Genomic DNA, 20440 nt, shown 5'->3' on the forward strand with positions numbered 1-20440 from the left:
GTGACAAGCCTCGGAGCTACCCCCCCGCCAGCCATCTTGGCATGCTGACCCCGTGCTGCTCCATCTCTGCTTATTCTAGGCCTATAGCTACTCCTAACATTGTTTCTGTCCCTGTCATTTTAACAGTCACAGTCCTTGTCCCTCTACCTAAATTTGACTAGTTTCAGTCTTTGTCCTGCACCCAATCTCAATCCCAGTCTCACTTTGTTCTGTCCTGGATCTAACTTCTTTTCCCCAAACTCAGTTCTCATATTTTTATTCCATTATATATTCTTGCACAGTCTCAGTCAACCCTGGTTTTAGTCCCTGTCGTCATGTCACTCTCGCTCTCAGTCTCTGTTCCCATCCTTATTCCAGTGCCTGTCCTGATCCTTTTCGTCCATTTCCTGTTCCATTCATCATCCCAGTCTCTCTGTGTTGCAGTCCCATTTTTTGTTCTGTCATGGATGGTCTGCTACATTCTCCATGCTAACCCTTGCAGGCAAAATAAACAGAAATTAGGTTCTGGAACAATAAACAAACACAAGCAATGCTTTAATAGATAATAAATGCCTTTGCTGGGTCTAACCCTGTCAGTTTCACTTCCGAGCTGCTTAATTAGTGTGTCTCTGTATTTTTCTACCAGATCACCGCCTCGCTGACACAATGCAGCTTTTACTCTTATGATGGCCCGTTAAGTGGCTGCTTGTCTGAAATACAGGATGCATTTCTGCGTTTTACGATGGTTTTGTTCTTTAACAGTCTCTTGCCATCTGTCTCGTCACACAGCCATGTCTAGTTACCTCTACATCGTAAAGTACGAGTTCCCTCTGGTCATCCAGGCTTTTTTGGGGGTGGATACACCAACAAGGTGAGTCATTCATTTATTAACAGATGTTTACTGACAAGATTCAAATCATAGCACCCTTGTCAGTACTCTGCCCTACAGTGTCCCTGTCTAACAGCACTTTGCTATTAACGTCAGCACTCTACCATTGTTAGTGTACTGTCCTTATGTGGAATACAGTTTAACTGTAAAACCCATATCTACTAATGTCCTTTCCTGGTTGTAAATTTTGGTATAAGCTCAGATATAAACGTTCACTGCAGTGTGATCATTAAGTGCAGGACACCTTGATGAGCCCATGCCTGGCCCTTGTGCAGTGTGAGGTGTGATCTCTGTTAATTATCGTCTTTCCCTGGTGGTCTACTAGTGAGATTAATGAGACAGACACCCCTTATCTCCCTGTAGACATCCCCAGTTCAGTACTGATAAAATGGATGTTGAAGAAACTTAACCAAAGAATGTAGCTTCATTGCAGCGCTGAAATTAATTCCCTCCATGATGTTAGAGAAGACCAAGCCCGTCCTCAGGGCAGATGGGTGTGGACTTTCTAACAGATCCCACTGAGAGGTACCTGGTAAAAACACCATATTATACCCAGAGAGACCATTATGCCCCAATATAGAAACACAAAAGACTGAAGGCTTGAAAGAGTAGGTGCATAGTAGGAGTGATTGACTTTGATTGGGATGGAGCAGATATTCCAGGATGAGATGGCATCTTCTGTCTGTTCCAGTAGCTCTATGGGCTCTCAGAACCACACTACTGGGTTGCGCCGGTGCTTGTGAGCTACTGCTGTGACTGGAAGCAGACTGGCTGTCCTGGGCAGATACCTCTCTCATGTTTTCTTCATGGCCTTGCCAAGCGTTTAATTTATTCTGCAATAAACTTCATTAGTGCCAAAAGGACTATTGAAAATGTAAGGGGCACCTAGCATATTGCAGAATTACTTTCACAGTGAAATGCTGAACCTCAGAATTACCCACGGGCCTTCAGGCAAAGGATGTTTAAGAACATAATTATGGTGCAAGACTAAATTAATTGACTGAACATTTTCTGGTATAAATCCTACAGAGAAAATACTATAGTAATTCTGTCTGGTTTAAGTCTTCGCCATGACTCCATATGTGTGGAGTTTGCATGTCGTTGTGGAATTTGGGTCTCGGTACTCTGGTTTCTCCCACATCTGAAACAACATGCTGAGGTGATTTGGAGTTATGGTGTGTGTGTCTGGTGATGGATTGGCGCCCTGTACTGGGCTGTTCCCTGCCTTGCTTCCAGGGTAGGTTCTGGACCCCATGAGTCTGCACAGGACAAGCAGGTATAAAAGATGGATGTGTGTTCAGTCAGCATACCTGATGTGTATGCTGTCATTCCCATAACTCTGTGCTTTCTACGATGGGTTGTAGGCCCACTCTAACCCTGCACTGGAGGAGCAAGTTGAAAAACAGATCGATCATACTGAACTATCCTTTAAAATATATAAGCAAAATGAACAAAAGACTTATGTGATATATAACGGTTGTGACTTGTGAGGTTGGAATCAAACAACGTTTTCGTTTATTTCTCCAGAGTATCTTGTGTGATTCATTTGTATTTCCTATACTTAGTGAATTCCTCTTATGAGTAAAAAAGTCCATTAGCTTTTTTTCATGACATGTTAACATAACAGTTAGTCATATAAATAATCACCAGCTATAGAAGACACTAGAAGTGTGTTATATGCCATGCCCTCTGGGGGGCAGACGTGTGCCAACAATATCTGTGCTTCCTGAGTATTACAGCATGATCATGTGACGTCTGACACGCCCCCTTATTATAAGCTGTGTTCAATTAATGTTGTGTGCGTGGACTGAACCAGCGGTCATCCAGAAAGCTCTTGGACTGCTGCTGTTTTCCACTCTCTGCAGGTACACTCAGGGACGGATTACGGACCGGGCCAGCAGGGCCGCTGCCCAGGGGCCCTTGGGGTGCAGGGGGCCCGTGGGGCCCCTAGCCCAAAACAATTTGCAATGCTTATCAACAATGTATTTTCATTTTTCTATTTTAGAGGGCCTACATTCTTTGATCCTCTACCTACAAGGGCCCCTGACCCTATAGGGAGGGCGTTTGGCTGCCGAGGGCCCTTGAATTGTGGTGGTGGTGGTGGTGGTGGGGGGGGGGCCCTCGCGAACATTTTGCCCAGGGGCCCACACAACCCATAATCCGTCCCTGGGTACACTGTCAGAAAATAGTAACAATTTGTACCTTTGAGAGTACAGGTACTTGTCACTGGGGCTGTACCTTCAAGGGTCTGCCAAATGTACCCTACCTGAGGAAAATGTGCCTTTTAGTGTAATTTAAGGTAGAGAAACTCTGAGGAACATGTTTGTACCATCAAGGGTACATTAAAGTTGTTTGTACCTTGGGGAACAAAACTGTAGCAGGGCTGTAGCCTTTTTTCTGATTGTCTGACAGACGCGTGTTAATCCTGGGCGAGGTGACCCTGTGTGTGTTTCACACTGACTGCCTCCCGCAGGAGGATGCCTGGGCAGGCTGAGTGATGCAGCTAAGCTCCTGCCTCTCTGTCTCTATCCCATGTAGTGAATGGTACCTGAATGGAAACTACCTGGTGGTCATCCTGTCTGTCAGCGTGGTGCTGCCGTTGGCACTGATGAAGCAGCTTGGTGAGTCTGGCTCTTACACTGGAAGCTCACCCACATCCTGAGGCTCCTTCATTCAGCTTTACTGTCCTTATGTAAGAGTATATCAAGTTGCTTTTAACAATCACTGTTTTTGCTGTTTAACTTTAGTGTTTTTAAGCAGCTTTTACTCCCCTCTGTTTGTTTGTCCATATTGAGCAAAGATGCTAGACTAATCCTTTCATTCCTTTGAATGCACCTAAATTTCTCAAATGCCCTATCTCGTCAGAGTTTTACTTACACAAAAATCTTCTGAGGGCAGAAGGAAAAATGTAGAGGAGGTGGGTCCAAGCAATTAGAGTAGGCGGAACCAAGACATCTGTTTGGCTGGTCCTGCCTCCTCTAGTTGCTTGGACCACCTCCTCTATAATCTGATTGGTTATTGGTAATCATTTTATCTTCTGCCTTGAGAACGTTTTTTTGTGTAAGTAAAACTCCCATGAGCCGCTACCCTCGTGTGTGTAAATGTATTTTGGTCAGTAGCTCTGCCTGGTTGATGTACAGGAATTTCTCTGTCGTCTTTATCCTTGGTTCAAATGTGTGCTGAATGTGTCAGGTCAGAATGGGTAAGAACTGGGTAACTCAAGTGAAATCATAACCAGGTCATTCTGGCAGCAGGGTGGATAGATGAGATTATGACTTTCTCTCATTTGATCACAGAGAAGGGTAAGTACAGGGTGGACGGAGTTGAAGAGATTCTCCATAAACAGATTCCCTGTAGTTTTGGATCACAGTGTGATGGACTCAGTTTCACATCAGCCTGTTTGTTCTGCTATCAGTGGTAAACAGATTGTCTAGCAAAATTGAATGCTGGTTCACAAAGAGGTCTGGGTCTCCGTATAATTTAATGTAGCTAGAGAATTGGGGAAGCAGAAACTGAGGCCTCCGGGGATATTTTTTCGCTGCCGAGGCTGCATACTGTAGACCTAGGGAAACAACGATTCCCATTAAGTTAGATATCTCCAAAAGTAGTCCTTCCCTTAGTTTAGATCAGGAATATTTAGCACAAGGGAAACAACCATGTTTTAACCCTGACGTGCACGTTTGCAGTGTAACCAGAGCAAACACTGATGACTGATGGTGACATTAGTCTTCGCTAATGGCCTCTACGTAGCACGGCTGTGTGACACGAATGGAGGCAGAAAGTGCAAGAAGGGGCCTGTAGGAGAGGCAAGGAGACCACGTTCACCACCATTGGTGCTCCTATGGAAACAGCATGCTTTCTGTCAGCGTTTAATCTCCCCTACATGACCTCCATCAGCAGTCAAGCTACTGCTGGTTCTGCAGCCAGGCCTCTACACCTGGAGCATCGGTCTGCTTACGCAATTTGGAATAGGGTTTGTGTTACCCGTCTCTATGAGCAGTGCAAAACCCATGTGGAAAAAATCATCCTTTAAGATGCCAAAGAGATGTGTAACAGACTGGACCTTGAGGATAGAAGGAGGAATTTTATCATTGGCAGTGAGCAAGGAAGTCAAACAAACATACAAAACCATAGACATTTTGCTCCATAACTAAAAACGAATAAACCAGCAACCCTGCTGGCCAAAACAGCGGAGTGTGTCTATCTTGTAAAGTAAAAATTTACTTTATAGCCTTAATGACTGACTATAATGACTGATATAACCATTCTTGCAACCCCCAAAACATTCCTCCCTTCCTGGGTCTCACCATAGTCCATGGAACAACAGCTGTGACATCTTTACATAATGGATGAGACCTTCAGAGATGATGGGGCTGGTTTTGGCGGAGGGTCTGCCAGGAGCTATTTCCGTAACTGCTTAGCCCAGGAATCTGTGGCATGTGGCGTGGATGAAAATATCTTTCCACATCCAAGAGATGTGGTGAATTTCATATATATTAGAAAAAAATGCTAAGAGTCAGAGAGTGATTGTAGGCACAACACTGTGTGTGTTTTTGCCTGTGTCTGTCTGTCTCTGTGCGTTATTGACTGGGCCTCCTCCCTCTTTAGGGTACCTTGGCTACACCAGTGGATTCTCTCTCAGCTGTATGGTCTTCTTCCTCATTGCGGTACATTCACTGCCCTGGTTTCTGTATGTCTAAAGCCAGCTTCACAGTGAATGGTTGGGAAAATTCACTTCCAAAGGGATGCAGTATAGCCCCTCCCATGCATACATGCAAAGAATGTTTTTGCCATAAGAACAGGAAGAAAACGATTTCCAATTTTAAAAAAATGGTAACACTTTACTAGAAGCTGCCGTCTATAATGCATTATAGATACCTTCATGATGCATTATAATGGACAGTATAAGAATTAAAAAAGTATTACAGCATTTTCTATTGACAGTCAAGGCATTATAGTTCATTAGCTACAATGAAGCTTTTATTTATAATGCACTATAGATAATGCATTTTAATGGTCAGTGTAAGATTTAAGGATGCTTTGTACTGCATTATGAAGGTATCTATTGTGCATTATAGATGGCAGCTTCATAAAGCATTCATAATGCATAATACACATGGCTATAACATGTTATGCCTTTTTATAAATATTTGCAGTCATGTTTATAATGCTTTATGAATGCTTTGTAATGCGTCACGAGTGCGTTCATACATTTTTATAGACATAGCATTCATAGAAAGTGTTACCATATCATTTGTGTGGTAACATTTCTCCCTCTGAATTATTCAGTTTTTTATGTAGGAATGTCTTTTTGACTTACTTTTTGTTTGCGTGATAATCTGTGCATACTGTGCTCCCAGGAGTGTCTTAGCTAGTGAACCAACGGTCTACCTGAACTGATCCCTCTGCCCACAGGTCATCTACAAAAAGTTCCAGGTTTCCTGTCCCTTCAGAGACTTCTCCTCCAACAGCACGATAATCCTCAACACCAGCGCTTCCATGGAGCCTGCCATCAGTTACCATGGTGACCGTGGCCAGGGGTCTGCCAGCCTTTGCAGCCCACGCATGTTCAACCTCAACACTCAGGTGATGCCCGCGGAAGCTCTATGACAAGTGCAGACAAGTTTACACACATATGGAAAGCTCTGCTCTCACTCTGAAGATCTTTAGTGCATTGGGACTGGGCTTATGTTCAGTGTTATGGTGAGAGTGTTAAGGTTCAGGTATTACAAAGTTCCAGCTGAGGCCAATGCAGACACCACTAAACTGCAGCTTGCTTCAGTAGAAGTACTGCTATTTATACCAGTGTTTCCCAACCCGGTCCTTGTGGACTCCCAGACAGTCCACATTTTTGCTCCCTCCCAGCTCCCTGCCAGACAGTCCACATTTTTGCTCCCTACCGAGAGCTGGGAGCGAGCAAAAATTTGGACTGTCTGGGGGTCGTCGAGGACCAGGTAGGGAAACACCGATTTATACACCCTGATGCAAAGGTGTTAGCATGTTAATTCACAGATAATTACTCCATTGCCATACCAGTCTTACTCACTCTCCACACCACTGCTTATAAACTTCACTAACATGTCTGGATTGGAGAGAGCTGGCTGAATGCCTTGAAGACGCACAGCACAGGGGTGAAATAGATGGATAGAAAGTGCTCATATATTCATTCACCCTTCAGCCACATGTTTAGATGAATGTTAGACATCACATCTTTATGAGAAGATCTATTGCCTGAACCCTGACAAGTCTGTGCCATAAGAAGGTACAGCAGAGAATGTGGAATTTTGCAGAATTTTGGAGCAGCATACAGGTAATGATTTTAGCATCTAAAGCTGCAGTGCTCTTTCTGTAAAGACAGTAAAACGTATCTTTGCGTAAAAGATCTGAGACTAGTGGCACCGCAGCCATAGTGACGAGGTGCTGTTTTGTATTTCAGACAGCCTATACCATCCCTATTCTCGCCTTTGCCTTTGTGTGCCATCCAGAGGTGCTGCCAATCTACACAGAACTGCGCAAGTAAGTCCTTCTCCTTTCCGAGCATGCCTTTCTGCTGCCTCCCCTGGACAAAGGATCACTTCCCCCCGTCGAAGCATTTTGCATAAGCACAGTGTCCAGCTGGCAATTTAGCTTGCTTTCATAATCATTTTGCATCTTACCCCTCTGTCTGGAATGTGTGTACAGGATGTGAGTTTAACCCAAGGCTCTTTGACCCAACATCTGTCAGGTTTAGTTAAGATGCAATGCAGCCCACCACAATGGCAGTATGTCTAAGAATTGGACAGAAAATACACTGTGTCTGAGTGTTTGATGTGTGTGTGAGCTTTATCTTGAGATTTTCCAGAGCATTGTTCTCTGTTTACAGCCCCTCCAAGCGAAGAATGCAGCATGTAGCCAACATCTCCATCGCTATCATGTACTTCATGTACTTTCTGGCTGCTCTCTTTGGATACCTGACGTTCTATGGTGAGCTCTGACCCCCTGCCTGTTCCTCTGGCCGCCGAGCTCCGCATGTGTCACCCTCACTCTCTCCTGGGTGTCTTTCATGTCTGCTGCGTGTGCTGGTGCTCAAGCAGAGCCACAAGACAGACGCATGTGTGACAAACGCCCCCTGCCTGACAGATGGAGCATAGCGATGTCTGAATGGATGCTTGTTTCTCATATTCTCTTGCTTGTCTCAATAATGTGAGGATGCCCAGGGGGGTTGGGCAGCCAGTTGACCTTTTTTCTCTACTTGGGTGTTTTTGGTTCTTCTCCTCTGTTGTTGTCTGGTTCTCTTTTTTCATATCTTTATCTTTACCTTTGCCCTATTTTTGTGTTATTCTGCCTTAATGATGTTGTAATGTATCACAATACACCCATTGAAGGCGCCTTGGGGCAACTCTGTTGTGAAAGGCGCTATATAAAAATAAATTGAATTGTTCCTTGTGGTCTTTGGGCTTGGACCCCGAGTCTGCTTTTTGAGTTCATAAATATTTATGGCTATTTCCTAATGTATTTCAGATGTAGAGATCTCATAGGTGGTTCCTTTGGTTAACTCCCTTATTTGGGTCAATCTCTTTGAAATTTCTTCTCAAAATACCTTCTATGACTGAAATCATTGTGAGAGGAAAAGAAAGTTTTGAGCAGCTGCTCCCCCTGTTGGTAGGTAACGTGTATGGCCTAATGTGGCGGTGTCTGGGCACCCTGTGGTGATGACGTGACGTAATCTGCCATGTGTTTCCCCTGCAGATAACGTAGAGGCAGAGCTGTTGCACACCTACAGCCGCATCGACCCATACGACACGCTCATCCTGTGTGTGCGCCTGGCTGTGCTGACAGCTGTGACGCTCACAGTGCCCATCGTGCTATTTCCCGTGAGTTTCCACCCCCTCCCCCCACACCGCCTTCCTGGTCCATTTATTTACACATTTATTTATTCACTGACAGAGTTCCTTTCTCCCTAGGGATTCCAAGGGTAACTACTTAATGTATGTATGTAGGGCACACAGTAAAATAACGATGCAAAACAAAATTAGTTCAGACTGCTGTTATTCCTATACAGCCTAACAAATGGTTTTTTATTTCCATTCTCATAAAAAAGCAAATGAAATGAGATTAGTGTTACGTCGGAGCTAATGTGAAAAGTGACATCGTTAAGGGGTCTACCAGTCTGCAAACATAATAATCAAGATAGTAATTGTAATAATAAATGTAACTCTAGGCATGTAGGTAGACAGATGGAATGCCAGAGGAAGTCTGTTTTTTTTTACCTTGTGGTCATATTCACTGTGTTACTGGCCATGCCATCAGACAGATTTAGTCCACAGACGTTTGGATACAGCGAAATGTTGCACCCACCCCCAAGCACAGGCTCCAGTGTGATGTTAGACACGGAAGCTCCTTCAGGTGCTCAGGTGCTGGCAGCCAGAATGTTACCCGCTTCTTCTGCAGGTACGCCGGGCAGTCCAACAGATGCTCTTCCCGAATAAGACGTTTAACTGGCTTCGCCACATCGCCATTGCCATCATTCTCCTTGTGCTCATCAACATGCTGGTCATCTTCGCTCCCAACATCCTGGGAATCTTTGGCATCATCGGTGAGCTTTGATGTCATGTGAAGACTCTTTTACTGTTTTTTTTTTTTTTTATAAAACAAAAGCTCACTTCAGGAGTAAGGAATAAACATTTGCGGGATAGCCAGCATGGATTTAGGAGAGGTAGATCCTGTTTAACAAATCTGTTGGAGTTTTTTGAGGAAGCTACTCAGGAAGTTGACGATAAGAAGGCCTATGATGTCATCTACTTAGATTTCCAAAAGGCTTTTGATGTTGTCCCCCACAAGAGGCTCCTACTTAAACTCAAAGCGACTGGTATTTTAGGTACCGTAGCGACCTGGATTGATAACTGGTTAACAGATAGGAAACAGCGAGTAGTTATAAGAGGCACAATGTCAAAGTGGGCTTGCGTTCATAGTGGGGTACCGCAGGGTTCGATTTTAGGACCACTATTGTTCCTAATTTACATAAATGATATGGATACCAATATATACAGTAAACTGGTGAAATTTGCAGATGACACCAAGGTGGGTGGTGTAGCAGATACTGAATTAGTGGCTCAGCAGCTACAGCGGGATCTTGATTTAATTAGTGACTGGGCCGATACCTGGCAGATGAAATTTAACGTCGATAAATGTAAGGTACTCCATCTAGGGAGCAGAAATATAAAGTACAGGTATTTCATGGGTGTCACTGAAATAATGGTAGCTGATCATGAGAAAGACCTTGGTGTGTATGTTGATGCTTCCATGTCCCATTCTCGCCAGTGTGGGGAAGCAATAAAAAAGGCCAATAGGATGTTGGGGTATATCTCCAGGTGTGTGGAGTTTAAGTCAAGGGAGGTAATGCTAAGATTATACAATTCCTTGGTGAGACCTCACCTAGAATATTGTGTGCAGGTTTGGTCACCATATCTTAAAAAGGACATTGTGGCCTTAGAAAAGGTGCAGCGTAGGGCCACAAAAATGATTCCTGGTCTTAGAGGAATGTCATACGAGGAACGGTTACTTGAGCTAAATCTGTTCAGTCTCAAGCAAAGGAGACTGAGGGGGGACATGATCCAGGTATATAAGATTCTAACAGGTTTGGATGCTGTTCAGGCAAATAGTTACTTCAGCATTAGTTTAAATACACGAACTCGTGGCCATAGGTGGAAATTAGCGGGAGAACACTTCAAGCTGGATTTAAGGAAGCACTTCTTTACACAGCGTGTATTCAGAGTATGGAATACCCTTCCTGATAATGTAGTGCAAGGTGAATCCTTGGGTTCCTTTAAATCAGAGCTAGATAAGATTTTAACGACTCTGAGCTATTAGTTTAGTTCTCCCCAAGCGAGCTTGATGGGCCGAATGGCCTCCTCTCGTTTGTATAGTTCTTATGTTCTTATGTTCTTATGTTCTTATTTAAATACACCCATTGTGTCATATATAACTGCTTTTTGAGTTTTGCTTTTTGAATCTTTAATTTTTCATTTCACAGAGCAGTAATATTGATGTATTCTGCTGTGTGTGTATGTGTGTTTGCACTTGTCACCCTACAGTCTGCCATCTCCCATTGCAGGTGCTACATCAGCGCCCTGCCTCATCTTCATCTTCCCCGCTATCTTCTACATCCGCATTGTACCCAGAGAGGACGAACCCATGCGTTCTACCCCAAAAATCTTGGTGAGTATCTCTGCCCATTCCTCAGCTGACCTCTCCAACAGTCTCATCTATCAGTCTCTACCTCATTTCTCTAAGAATTTCTCACTGTTATAGCTCTCTTTCTACTCTTAACCGTCTGTCACTGCTGTAACTCTTTTTCTGTTCTGTAGCTCTCTCTTCCTCACTGCTGTAAATCTGTCTGACTGCTGTAACTCCATTTTTCTTCATTTAGCTCTCTCTCACTGCTATATCCTTGACTGCTGTAACTCTCTCTTTCTGCCCTGTATGTAGCTCTCCCTTACTGCTGCAACCCTGACTGCTGTAACTCTGTCTTTCTTCCTGTAGCTCTCCCTCACTGCAGTAACCCTGACTGCCATAACTCTCCTTTACTCTCCTGTAGCTCTCTCTCCCTCACTGCTGTAACCCTGACTGCTGAAACTCTCTCTTTCTTCCTGTAGCCCCCCCTCACTGCTGTAACCCTGACTGTTGTAACTCTCCCTTTCTCTCTTGTAGCTCTCCCTTACTGCTGTAAACCTGTCTGACTGTTGTAATTCTGTCTTTCATTGCTGTGATACTAATTACTGTAACTTTGCCTCATGGCGGTAAGACTCTTCTTATTGTTTCTTTTTACTGTTTATCTTTCAGGCCATTTGCTTTGCTGCACTGGGTTTCATTTTCATGATAATGAGTCTAAGCTTCATCATCATTGATTGGACAACGGGAAGCAAAAATACCAACGGTGGACATTAGGATTTCCTCCACCATTTTCCCGTATTTTAGTTTCTGTTTTATGTAGGTGTCTTTCGTTTGGATCATATGATATAAAGGATGCACTATCTCTTCCAGCAGTTCAGGGGGTCAGGGTATGCAAAGAGAGTGGTGTGGAGGGATCAGGTTTCAGGACACCCGCTGGGCACACCTCTCACCCCACATCAGCAGCCCATGGTAGTGCTGAGGCGGGATCCTGAACCTTCCAAAAACCATGGCCCTAATCTGATGCATACAGGTGGAGGCCATAGACACTCATATGTATGTTCTGATAGAATTATGGCCAGACAAAGTTGAGTGATCAACAGCAGTACTTGAAACACCTTTAGTCACAGCAGGCCAGAACTGTGTTATGTGTGTGTGTATGGAGACAACACTCCCCTAGCTACAAGGGACCTATGTTTCACGCAGCTTGTTTTTAACCCTAGAATAATCAGTCTGAGTGCCAGTGAGGTTTACCATGCATTCCACTGTTTTTATTCATCCTGCGTCTTCATTGAGCTGACTTCAAAAATGATAACTGAAACAACCTTAAATTCAAAGCATTAGCTAAATGATTGTTTAACTTTCCAGTCATGTTAGTCCAGTTTGTTGTTAGGAATGAGAGTAGTGATGACAAATTAGATAGGTTTTTTGTTTTATATCTTTGGTTTAATATCATTGGATTTTGAATTAATGAATTAGTAATTTTTTTCATTTAATCAACGATTACTAGTTTGTAGCCTTTGAATAATTAACTAAAGATCAGATTCAACTAATAATATTAACTTAAGAAAATATATGTAAAGAATAACTATATAAAGAATGGAAACAGTGGTTCAGTGGGTAGCATATCTTCATAGCCATGGGTTCGATTCCTGATTTAATTTTTGTATGTATGGAACCTGTCTGTCTCCATGATTGACTGCTCTACTTGGTCCAGTCCCCCCCCCAGTCCAAAAAGATGCCTTTAGGTGACTTGGTGCCCTTAGTGTGTGAATGTGTGCCCTGCGATGGACTGGCATCAGATTCAGGGCATGCCCTGCCTACGGGTTCCCTGCCACCCTGCCACCGATGGATAAATATATGTGTATTCTGTTATGCTAGTTCCAAAAATGATAAAATCATATTTTCACAGTAATATATTATTAGAATGCTGGCTCAGGTAAAGAACAGGATTATAGTTTAGAAAAAGCAACCTGCGGGGTTATTTTCGAGGTTTCCACAATTCAGGGTGAGTAGAGAATGGAGGAATGGGTAAACTTACACAAGTGACAAAACAGCAGAATATCATAAGACAAATGAAGAGATGCAATGTTAGCAGGAATTACAAAAAAAAAACATCTCAACTCGGTGATCAGGACTTTGAGAAACCGACGCACAATGTGACACCACGTCCCGAGCAGGCATCGCATACATGTGGTATATTTAGCCTTTTTGAGAAAGAAGTGTAAAAACTCATTATTATTGTGTGTTGTGATAATCTTCACAATGCATTCGATTAAAATCTCAGCCAAGCAAAGTTAACGTGAGATTGGCTGGACTAAAAACCAGCACAAATGCTGTGCTCTGGGGGTGAGACACAGAAGTGTCGGGTTAGAAGATTCAGCTGAAATCACGCCAGAACCTCACTGGAGACAGTAAGATGCAAGTGCATCTACAGTGCATTAATCGGGAAAAAGAGACCCACAGCAACACCAGCGCAGATAAATCCTGCTCCCCATGTGTTATATGTTTTAGTATTTTAAGACAGATGCTGAAGGGCTTTGTTAGGTGTGCAAACACTATGCATCAGCCAATAGTCCGAGATGATACTGAGCAGTGCTGGTGTCCTTTCTGGTCACGTGCTGTTATGTCACAACACTCCTCTACAGGAGAGAAATAATACATAACCTTACAATCTCAAAGTGATAGAAAACAGAGAAACACCCTTTCTGCTAATGGAACCTCATTGAGGTATGATTATACTTAATAACAGTGTATGAACTACAGAGTAGGTTTACATTTAAAATGTAAGTTTAGAATGGAGATAAGTGGCACCACTACAGTGAGATTTAGTATGGATTATCGGATAGAACACTTCAAAAAGCTCTGCGTGTTCATAACAATTAATCGCTATACTAAATCCATCCATCCATCTATTCATCCATCTGCTACTTGCTTATCCAGTACAGGATCATGGAGGGGGGTTGGAGTCTATCCTTGGCAGCACATCCAATTTGCACATCCCAGATGGGATGCCAGTCCATTACAGAGTACACACAACCAGTGTATCAGTGCATTGTACTGTATTGTATATGTATCTACTGTATGTCAAGCTGTCGTACAAGGTCGTACACTGGACCCCTATTAAATTCCCTGTGTGAGTGATCATACTTAGCCAATGAACCTGATTCTAATTCTGACACTATTGCTAGTTTAGTACCCTTAAGAAGTGAAGCAACACTGTCACCCACTCAGCCACAGTGCTGTCCCGGTAAATTACATACAATATTCACAAACTGACCAATTAAATACTTAACTTTGTAACTTTTAAGATGAAATCTATGTATGTTAAACAAAATAGTATTAGAAGTTAACGCAGTATAAGGATATGCAAGTGTAATTATGTCATTTCAAAAATTCCCCATCATGCTCAGTTCCTGTTTGACATCTCCAGACACTCTGCAGTGCACCCCGTGTTGGACAGCATCTGAGGAACTTAAAGGAAACATTGGGGTGGCTACTGTAAGAAATGTAGATATCAGTGTTGTGAAGAACACGTTTATTACATTTGAAGTGGTTTTTGCTTCAGTATAGCGATCATCCTGAGCATAGAGCTGGAAAAGTTTGACGCTTGTTCGGTACTTGAGGTTGCTCTTTTGTCTCATGAACGCTGAAGCCCTAAAACCAGAGGTGGAGGTTTCAGGTCCAGAGAGTACAAATCCAGACCAGGATTTTGTTTCAACCAACCAGTTGAGTATAAAGAGTCACAGTCACAGCGTACTGAACTGGTTGGTTGAAACAAAATCCTGGTCTGGATTTGTACTCTCCGGACCTGAAATCTCCACCTCTGCCTAAAACTGAACCCCAATGCCGAAAAATCAGGAACAGTCTGAAACAAAACACAGTCTCCAGTTGCGTGTTTTACTCGTTTTCTTGACTTTTCCTGATTTGTGTTTCTGCACTCGGTTCTGAGCCTTCATGCACTGGTCGAGATTGTACTTTATAGCAAAACTGATGTCACAGTTCTCTGTAGTGAAACATCCCTGTGAAACTCTCCTACCCTTAAAAATCTGTGTTTTTGGTGGTTTGTTAAACACAGAAAACAATCCACAGAGTTTCGGTTGTATCTGCTGTGTGCCTGGTGTTTGTGTAAAACTGCTCTGTGGAGCTTTGTCAGTTTCTTGTACCAGAGTGAGTGCAGTACCGCTGTATGTCTGTGTCATTGTAATACTCACTACCCTATGAGACTAAATGGTTACGAAGCACAAACCTCCTGAACAGGAAGGTCCCCAGTCCATATGGTCAGTTGTTGTTTCACTGTTGCCCACATGAGTTTGCATCTACCTTTAATGTCTTTGTGGCTTTAGCTTCCAGTACCTCACTGATTGGCTGGAACTCCACGGGCAACACATTCAAATGGGAAGCACTGTGCAGCTCCATTCCCACCGAGTGTAGCAGGCAAATTAGAAGCCAAAACTGAACACCAGGTGGCGACATTTTGCCATTGAGAGCTGCGACTGACCATCATATCTGGGCACTGCCTCTATACCTTTAGCTCTGGTTATGTGATTCACTTAATGAAATGATAATGAGTAAAGTAATAACTTCTACAAATTTTGGATTTGCACAACAGCATCTATATATATTGTACATAAATGTAAACCCTTTTTATTCCTGATGCATATCTAGTTTCATAGTGTAAATAGAGATGTTTTAGTTTGGCGAAAACAAATGTAATCGTTTAAAATGCTTTTAAACAAAACATGTCCGATTTTGTTTTTATCAGTAAATTTAAATGCATTTCTGAAGTTGCAATGGGTGTTGCAATAAAAATGAAAACAAGACACTTGTCATGCTTTTGAATAGTTCTGCACTTTCATAATTAGAGTGTTATTTCTTTCTTTTCTTCGTATTGACGTATTTGTCTTTGATAGACGACAAACTCTTCAAAGCCTATAAATCACTTCATGCTGCAGGAAAACAACTTCGTAGGTCGACGGCTTTTGTCATGTTCAGGAGATTCCGAACAATAACATCGGCTAAAGGAATACATTTGAACATAACCGCACAACAAATATTTTATTATGAGCCACAAACGCGACCCCTCAATACAATATAAAAACAAACCCGGAAATGGATTTTCCGTGCTAGTGTTTCGTATCCTTTGGTAATGATATTTAGCAAAACGCTTTGTTAAAGATAACAGGCTGCATTAATCTGTTCAAAATACATTTTGTATGTCACCCCCTCATATCCATAACAAACAATGGGCGCATGACAATTGTTGTTATACACGTCGCTTCTAACATATTATAATATAGGTCTAATATTATTATAACATTAAAATTGGTTGAATATTCAAACCCCATTTCAAAGGATTCTCTAGCAGTCCTGCGTACCTCACGCACAGTGGCGCTGTTGTACTTGAGGTGTCCGTGTTAGAGTTTTTACTCTCTGCATTCTAAATTTCCACCTATATAGTGTAATTCATAAATGTTGATATTCAGTACATAAGCTCATGTGGCATCCGTTTGCATTAGTGGCAGTTCCTAATTTTAAGATACCATTTAATCTTTTAAAATATAGCCGACCATTTTAATGAGTAACATATCAGTAACATTTGAGTACAATTTGTCATCATAGTACAACACGAAAAATATTTACATGAAAAATCTAATTTCTGAAAATTACACTTTCAACATGATTCAAATAAAAGATATAAAATAGTTATACTGATACATTATTATTTAAACACGCCTCATTTAGCCGCGATTATAAATAACTCCGGCGACTATGCGTCGCGAACTACAGTTCCCATAATCCCACCGTGTTGTCGTTGTGACGGAGGCAGGGCGGGTCCCCTGAAGGGAGGTTGTTCGTTGGTTTGGGGGGGGACTTTGGATACGGGTGTGGCGCCAGTCAGACAGAGCGCTGAATCAGACTAGCACGGTAACGGTGGAGTAGGCTGGACGGCTGAGCTGCGACGGATTCGGTCAGTGTGTTTATTCAGATTTGCGCTTGGCAGTCAGGACCGGACGCCTTCGGGTTCCGATCCGACCCGATCATTCCCGTCGCCTCCGGTCCGCCCTGATTCTATCCATTTACAGTTGTCGGACTTCTGCTTTCCACGTTAGTGGGCATTTCATCATCATCATCATCATCATCACCTAACTTTTAAAGGACCGTTATGCTCCGTTTCTAAGAGGCTGTTCCAGGAGATTCGCTTCTAACTTCAGAGCCTGAGATACGCGAGTTTCCCTCCATCGGTGATACTTAGTCTCGCCGGCTTCGTGAGATTTCCGAAAGCACCACACGGATGGATTATTAGTTTCCTGTTTTCACAAGCGAAACGCCAAAGTTTAGAGTACGCTGACGGTTTGTAAGGTCTTCTGAAACACCCAAACGTGAGTATGCCATGCGTGAAGGTGAAAATAGCCCGCTGACTTGATGAATACGGATGAATAGGGGGGTTTTATTGAAAGGGGAAGTTGGGTTACGGCCACTTAGGGGGAAGCGGTCCGTCGAGTGACACTTTGCTTTTTGTGTCTCTGTCGTGAAGCATGGGCTGCACGGTCAGTCAGGAGGACAAGGCGGCCGCCGAGAGGTCCAAGATGATCGATAGGAACCTGCGGGAGGATGGCGAAAAGGCGGCCAGAGAAGTGAAGCTGCTGCTGCTGGGTATGGCTGACCTCCGCTCGTACACCTAGCGGGCACCCCTGACCCTCGGCGTGAAGCGGTCACACCCGAAAGCTGCCCTTTCTCCGCGGGCTCGGCTATTTATTATGCCTTTGACATAAAGAAAGCACATTGTGTCTACTGATAACACCTGTGGTATGGCACGTATGTATTTTGGTGGTTATTGAGCATAAACTATAACGGTGTATGTGAAATGGACCAGAGATGCAAGTTGGAAAGATGTGGAAATGAGGGTGCTGATTAACACCTTTAACCGCTCTTCTCACATGATCACTGTAGTCCAGAAGCTAGGTGATCTGCTCCATTCTCAGGGTTTCATCATAGTTACAGCATCTCACCCTAAAGGGGCAAAAGTAATGTAAGCTGAAGCACCTTATACACTTGTTAAAGTAAACAGGAGCGTTACTAGAGATTTGGGGGGAGGCTAAGCCTGTATTAGGGGGGTCTAATGGAAATGACCCACATTATTTAAACTTAAATTACTGTACATTTATTAGGGGGAGGGCTAAAGTCCCTAACGATGTTCCTGAACGTACCTTTTTTTTGTTTCCTAAAAATAGTTTTTTGTCTGTCATCTGGTAACAAAATTTTCATTTTCTTCAGTTTCACCATGCAGTAGTCATTGGCATTTCAAGAATTTAAGTGAAACTGCTGAGGAAACGAACATCTGTTTCGTTCGCACAAACTGTGTAAATACGTGCCTCGTTCTGCATATGTAGGTACTGTTGAGCACCTCTGGCTTTGGGTATGTGCAGCACTTTAACAGAGCAGGGCTCAGATTAAAATGCTCACACCTAAAAATGATAGCTGGTTAGTTAGGTTTTCCATCTGCCTGCTTTTACTGGGTCATTGAGACGTCAGAATTGTTTTGGGCGGCCCGTTTTCTAGTTTGTTCTTTCGAGTCAAGTCCTCCAGGTTACCACACCAACGCACCTCGGGGTTAATGGTTACCTGGCTTGGCAGTAAAAGGCTTTGGCAGAGTCTCATTGTAGATGAAAGGGCCGATTTACTGTAATAAAATTAGAGTCACAAGCGGTAGGGTGCCCTTGTACAAACCTGACCTTTGATTGGAAGACATAAATGGCGAGAATGGAGGCTGATGTGACTTTTGAAACGTTAGTTGAGTTCGTGAAAGTTTGGTCTGGAAAGACCCTGAGAATAAGTGCTGTTGGTTTTGACCTTTGAACTCCTCCAGAGTGTTGTGACAGCAGCGGAGAGCCGCTGTGGGAGTGTTTCACTACCAGATCTGAAACAGGCCGTTTGGGCTGCCAAAGTGTGGCTGTGTCTGCTTGGAGACCGCATTGCTTCTTGGAGTTCTTTGGTACCTGGTACTGCCTCTTCCCTGAGTAATGCTGTGAGCCTTCAGCCTAGTGCTCTCCCCCGTACTGGTTCTGCCTGTGTCCTTCTGACCTAGCGCACTGTACATTTAGCTTTCATTTTGCACTGGGCTGCTGCGTACACTGAAGAAGACCCAGTCCTCACTGAGAGGGTTGGACAGAAACTAACAAAAAGTTCTTTTTCATGTAGTTACTCATCTGGCGTATTGGAGGCATAATCATGTCTAATTATAGACTTACTATTAGCTCTAAACCCACAAAGGCATTCATTTGACAGTTGGGTTGCTGAAAATGTTGCTTACCTTTTATGAGAGGATTAGAAGAAAGCAGTTTGTACAGTCACCTGACCCCCTTATCCACCAAATCAGTCTTTCTCATCGCGGTTCTGCACTGGGTGTTCTGCTTATTTGATACGCTGGCACAGTAATTATGCAAACCTCCACACGCTTTTAGAAGGTGCTTCAGATTATTGAAATGTGAGAAATACTCGCAGCTGCATTACTCTGTGTTGTTTAAAAGTGTGCAATTTTTTTAGCTTGTAAATAATGGGATCAGTTTAAGTATCTGTATTTGGCTCATGCATCCGTGTTGATGATATTTACACTGATCCCTAAAATGCATTATTTATGTCTGTCTGCGTATTATTGCATATTCAAACGGCGGCACTGATGATATTTAAAAAATGTCTTTCACAGGATTGGAGTGTATTCCAACGTTTGGCACGTGTGTCTAAATGAAAGTGTCGATGATGCGTAAAATAGAGAACTATTGCAATCTGTTACGCTTGAGGAGGTGTGTGTGTGTGTGTGTGCGTGTGCGTGTGCGTGTGCGTGTGCGTGTGCGTGTGCGTGTGCGTGTGTGTTGCAGTCCCAGAGGCCTTCTTCAGGTAAACTGAATGCTGTCTTGGTTCGGTGATCAGTTGGCTGTCTGTGAACTGGCTCTGCTTGGGTTTCACAGTGGTACATGGTGACAGCTACACCTGTGATTTATGGGTGTGTAAGTGTCTGTGTGTGACTGCCTTTCAATGAAAGATTCCTGTCTGAAATCGCCTGGTTCCAGGAAGCTCTTCAATTTCACATCTGTTGCTGTTAAAAGCTACGGTATAGTTGAGAAATAGCCCCCCCTCTGTCTTTGGTTGTTTCAACAGTCAGGAAAGTAGGCAGAGCAACAGCATGCTATATGAACTCGACCGCCTCATGCAGACTCTAGTAGGCTACCGAATAAAGCCGCTCTGGTGCCTGAATTTCGACCCTTTTCTTTTCCTCTCTTTTTGTATTGGCCCATTTTCAGCCAGAGTGGAAATTTCCTTTGGCAACTTCCTCTTGTCCAGAAAAAGTCTCATGTATGCTCACACTCACCCTCGCACGTATGGGAGCCCAGCACACAGGCTCAGAGCCCCCGCTAGTAACAG

General features: G+C 43.3%; 2 protein-coding genes across 4 annotated transcripts in view; both read left to right on the plus strand.

The window, feature by feature from the left end:
- LOC125747361 (sodium-coupled neutral amino acid transporter 3-like) overlaps nt 1-15840 on the plus strand; it is a 39514-nt gene extending 23674 nt beyond the window's left edge. For all 3 annotated transcript variants that reach the window (XM_049022552.1, XM_049022553.1, XM_049022554.1), the window contains 10 exons: nt 769-850; nt 3407-3489; nt 5477-5535; nt 6284-6454; nt 7305-7384; nt 7731-7831; nt 8597-8721; nt 9299-9443; nt 10962-11065; nt 11690-15840. In XM_049022552.1, coding sequence (XP_048878509.1) covers nt 769-850; nt 3407-3489; nt 5477-5535; nt 6284-6454; nt 7305-7384; nt 7731-7831; nt 8597-8721; nt 9299-9443; nt 10962-11065; nt 11690-11794 — 1055 coding nt within the window. In that variant the 3' untranslated portion in view covers nt 11795-15840. The remainder of the gene's footprint in view (nt 1-768; nt 851-3406; nt 3490-5476; nt 5536-6283; nt 6455-7304; nt 7385-7730; nt 7832-8596; nt 8722-9298; nt 9444-10961; nt 11066-11689) is intronic.
- Nucleotides 15841-16892: 1052 nt separating this feature from the next.
- Nucleotides 16893-20440, plus strand: part of gnai2a (guanine nucleotide binding protein (G protein), alpha inhibiting activity polypeptide 2a) — a 35242-nt gene continuing 31694 nt past the window's right edge. Inside the window, exons 1-2 of the mRNA XM_049022580.1 lie at nt 16893-17400; nt 17556-17674. Of these exons, the coding sequence (XP_048878537.1) occupies nt 17557-17674 (118 nt within the window). The 5' untranslated portion in view covers nt 16893-17400; nt 17556. The remainder of the gene's footprint in view (nt 17401-17555; nt 17675-20440) is intronic.

This window comes from Brienomyrus brachyistius, chromosome 8, assembly GCF_023856365.1.
Source record: "Brienomyrus brachyistius isolate T26 chromosome 8, BBRACH_0.4, whole genome shotgun sequence".
NCBI classification, from domain to species: Eukaryota; Metazoa; Chordata; class Actinopteri; order Osteoglossiformes; family Mormyridae; genus Brienomyrus; species Brienomyrus brachyistius.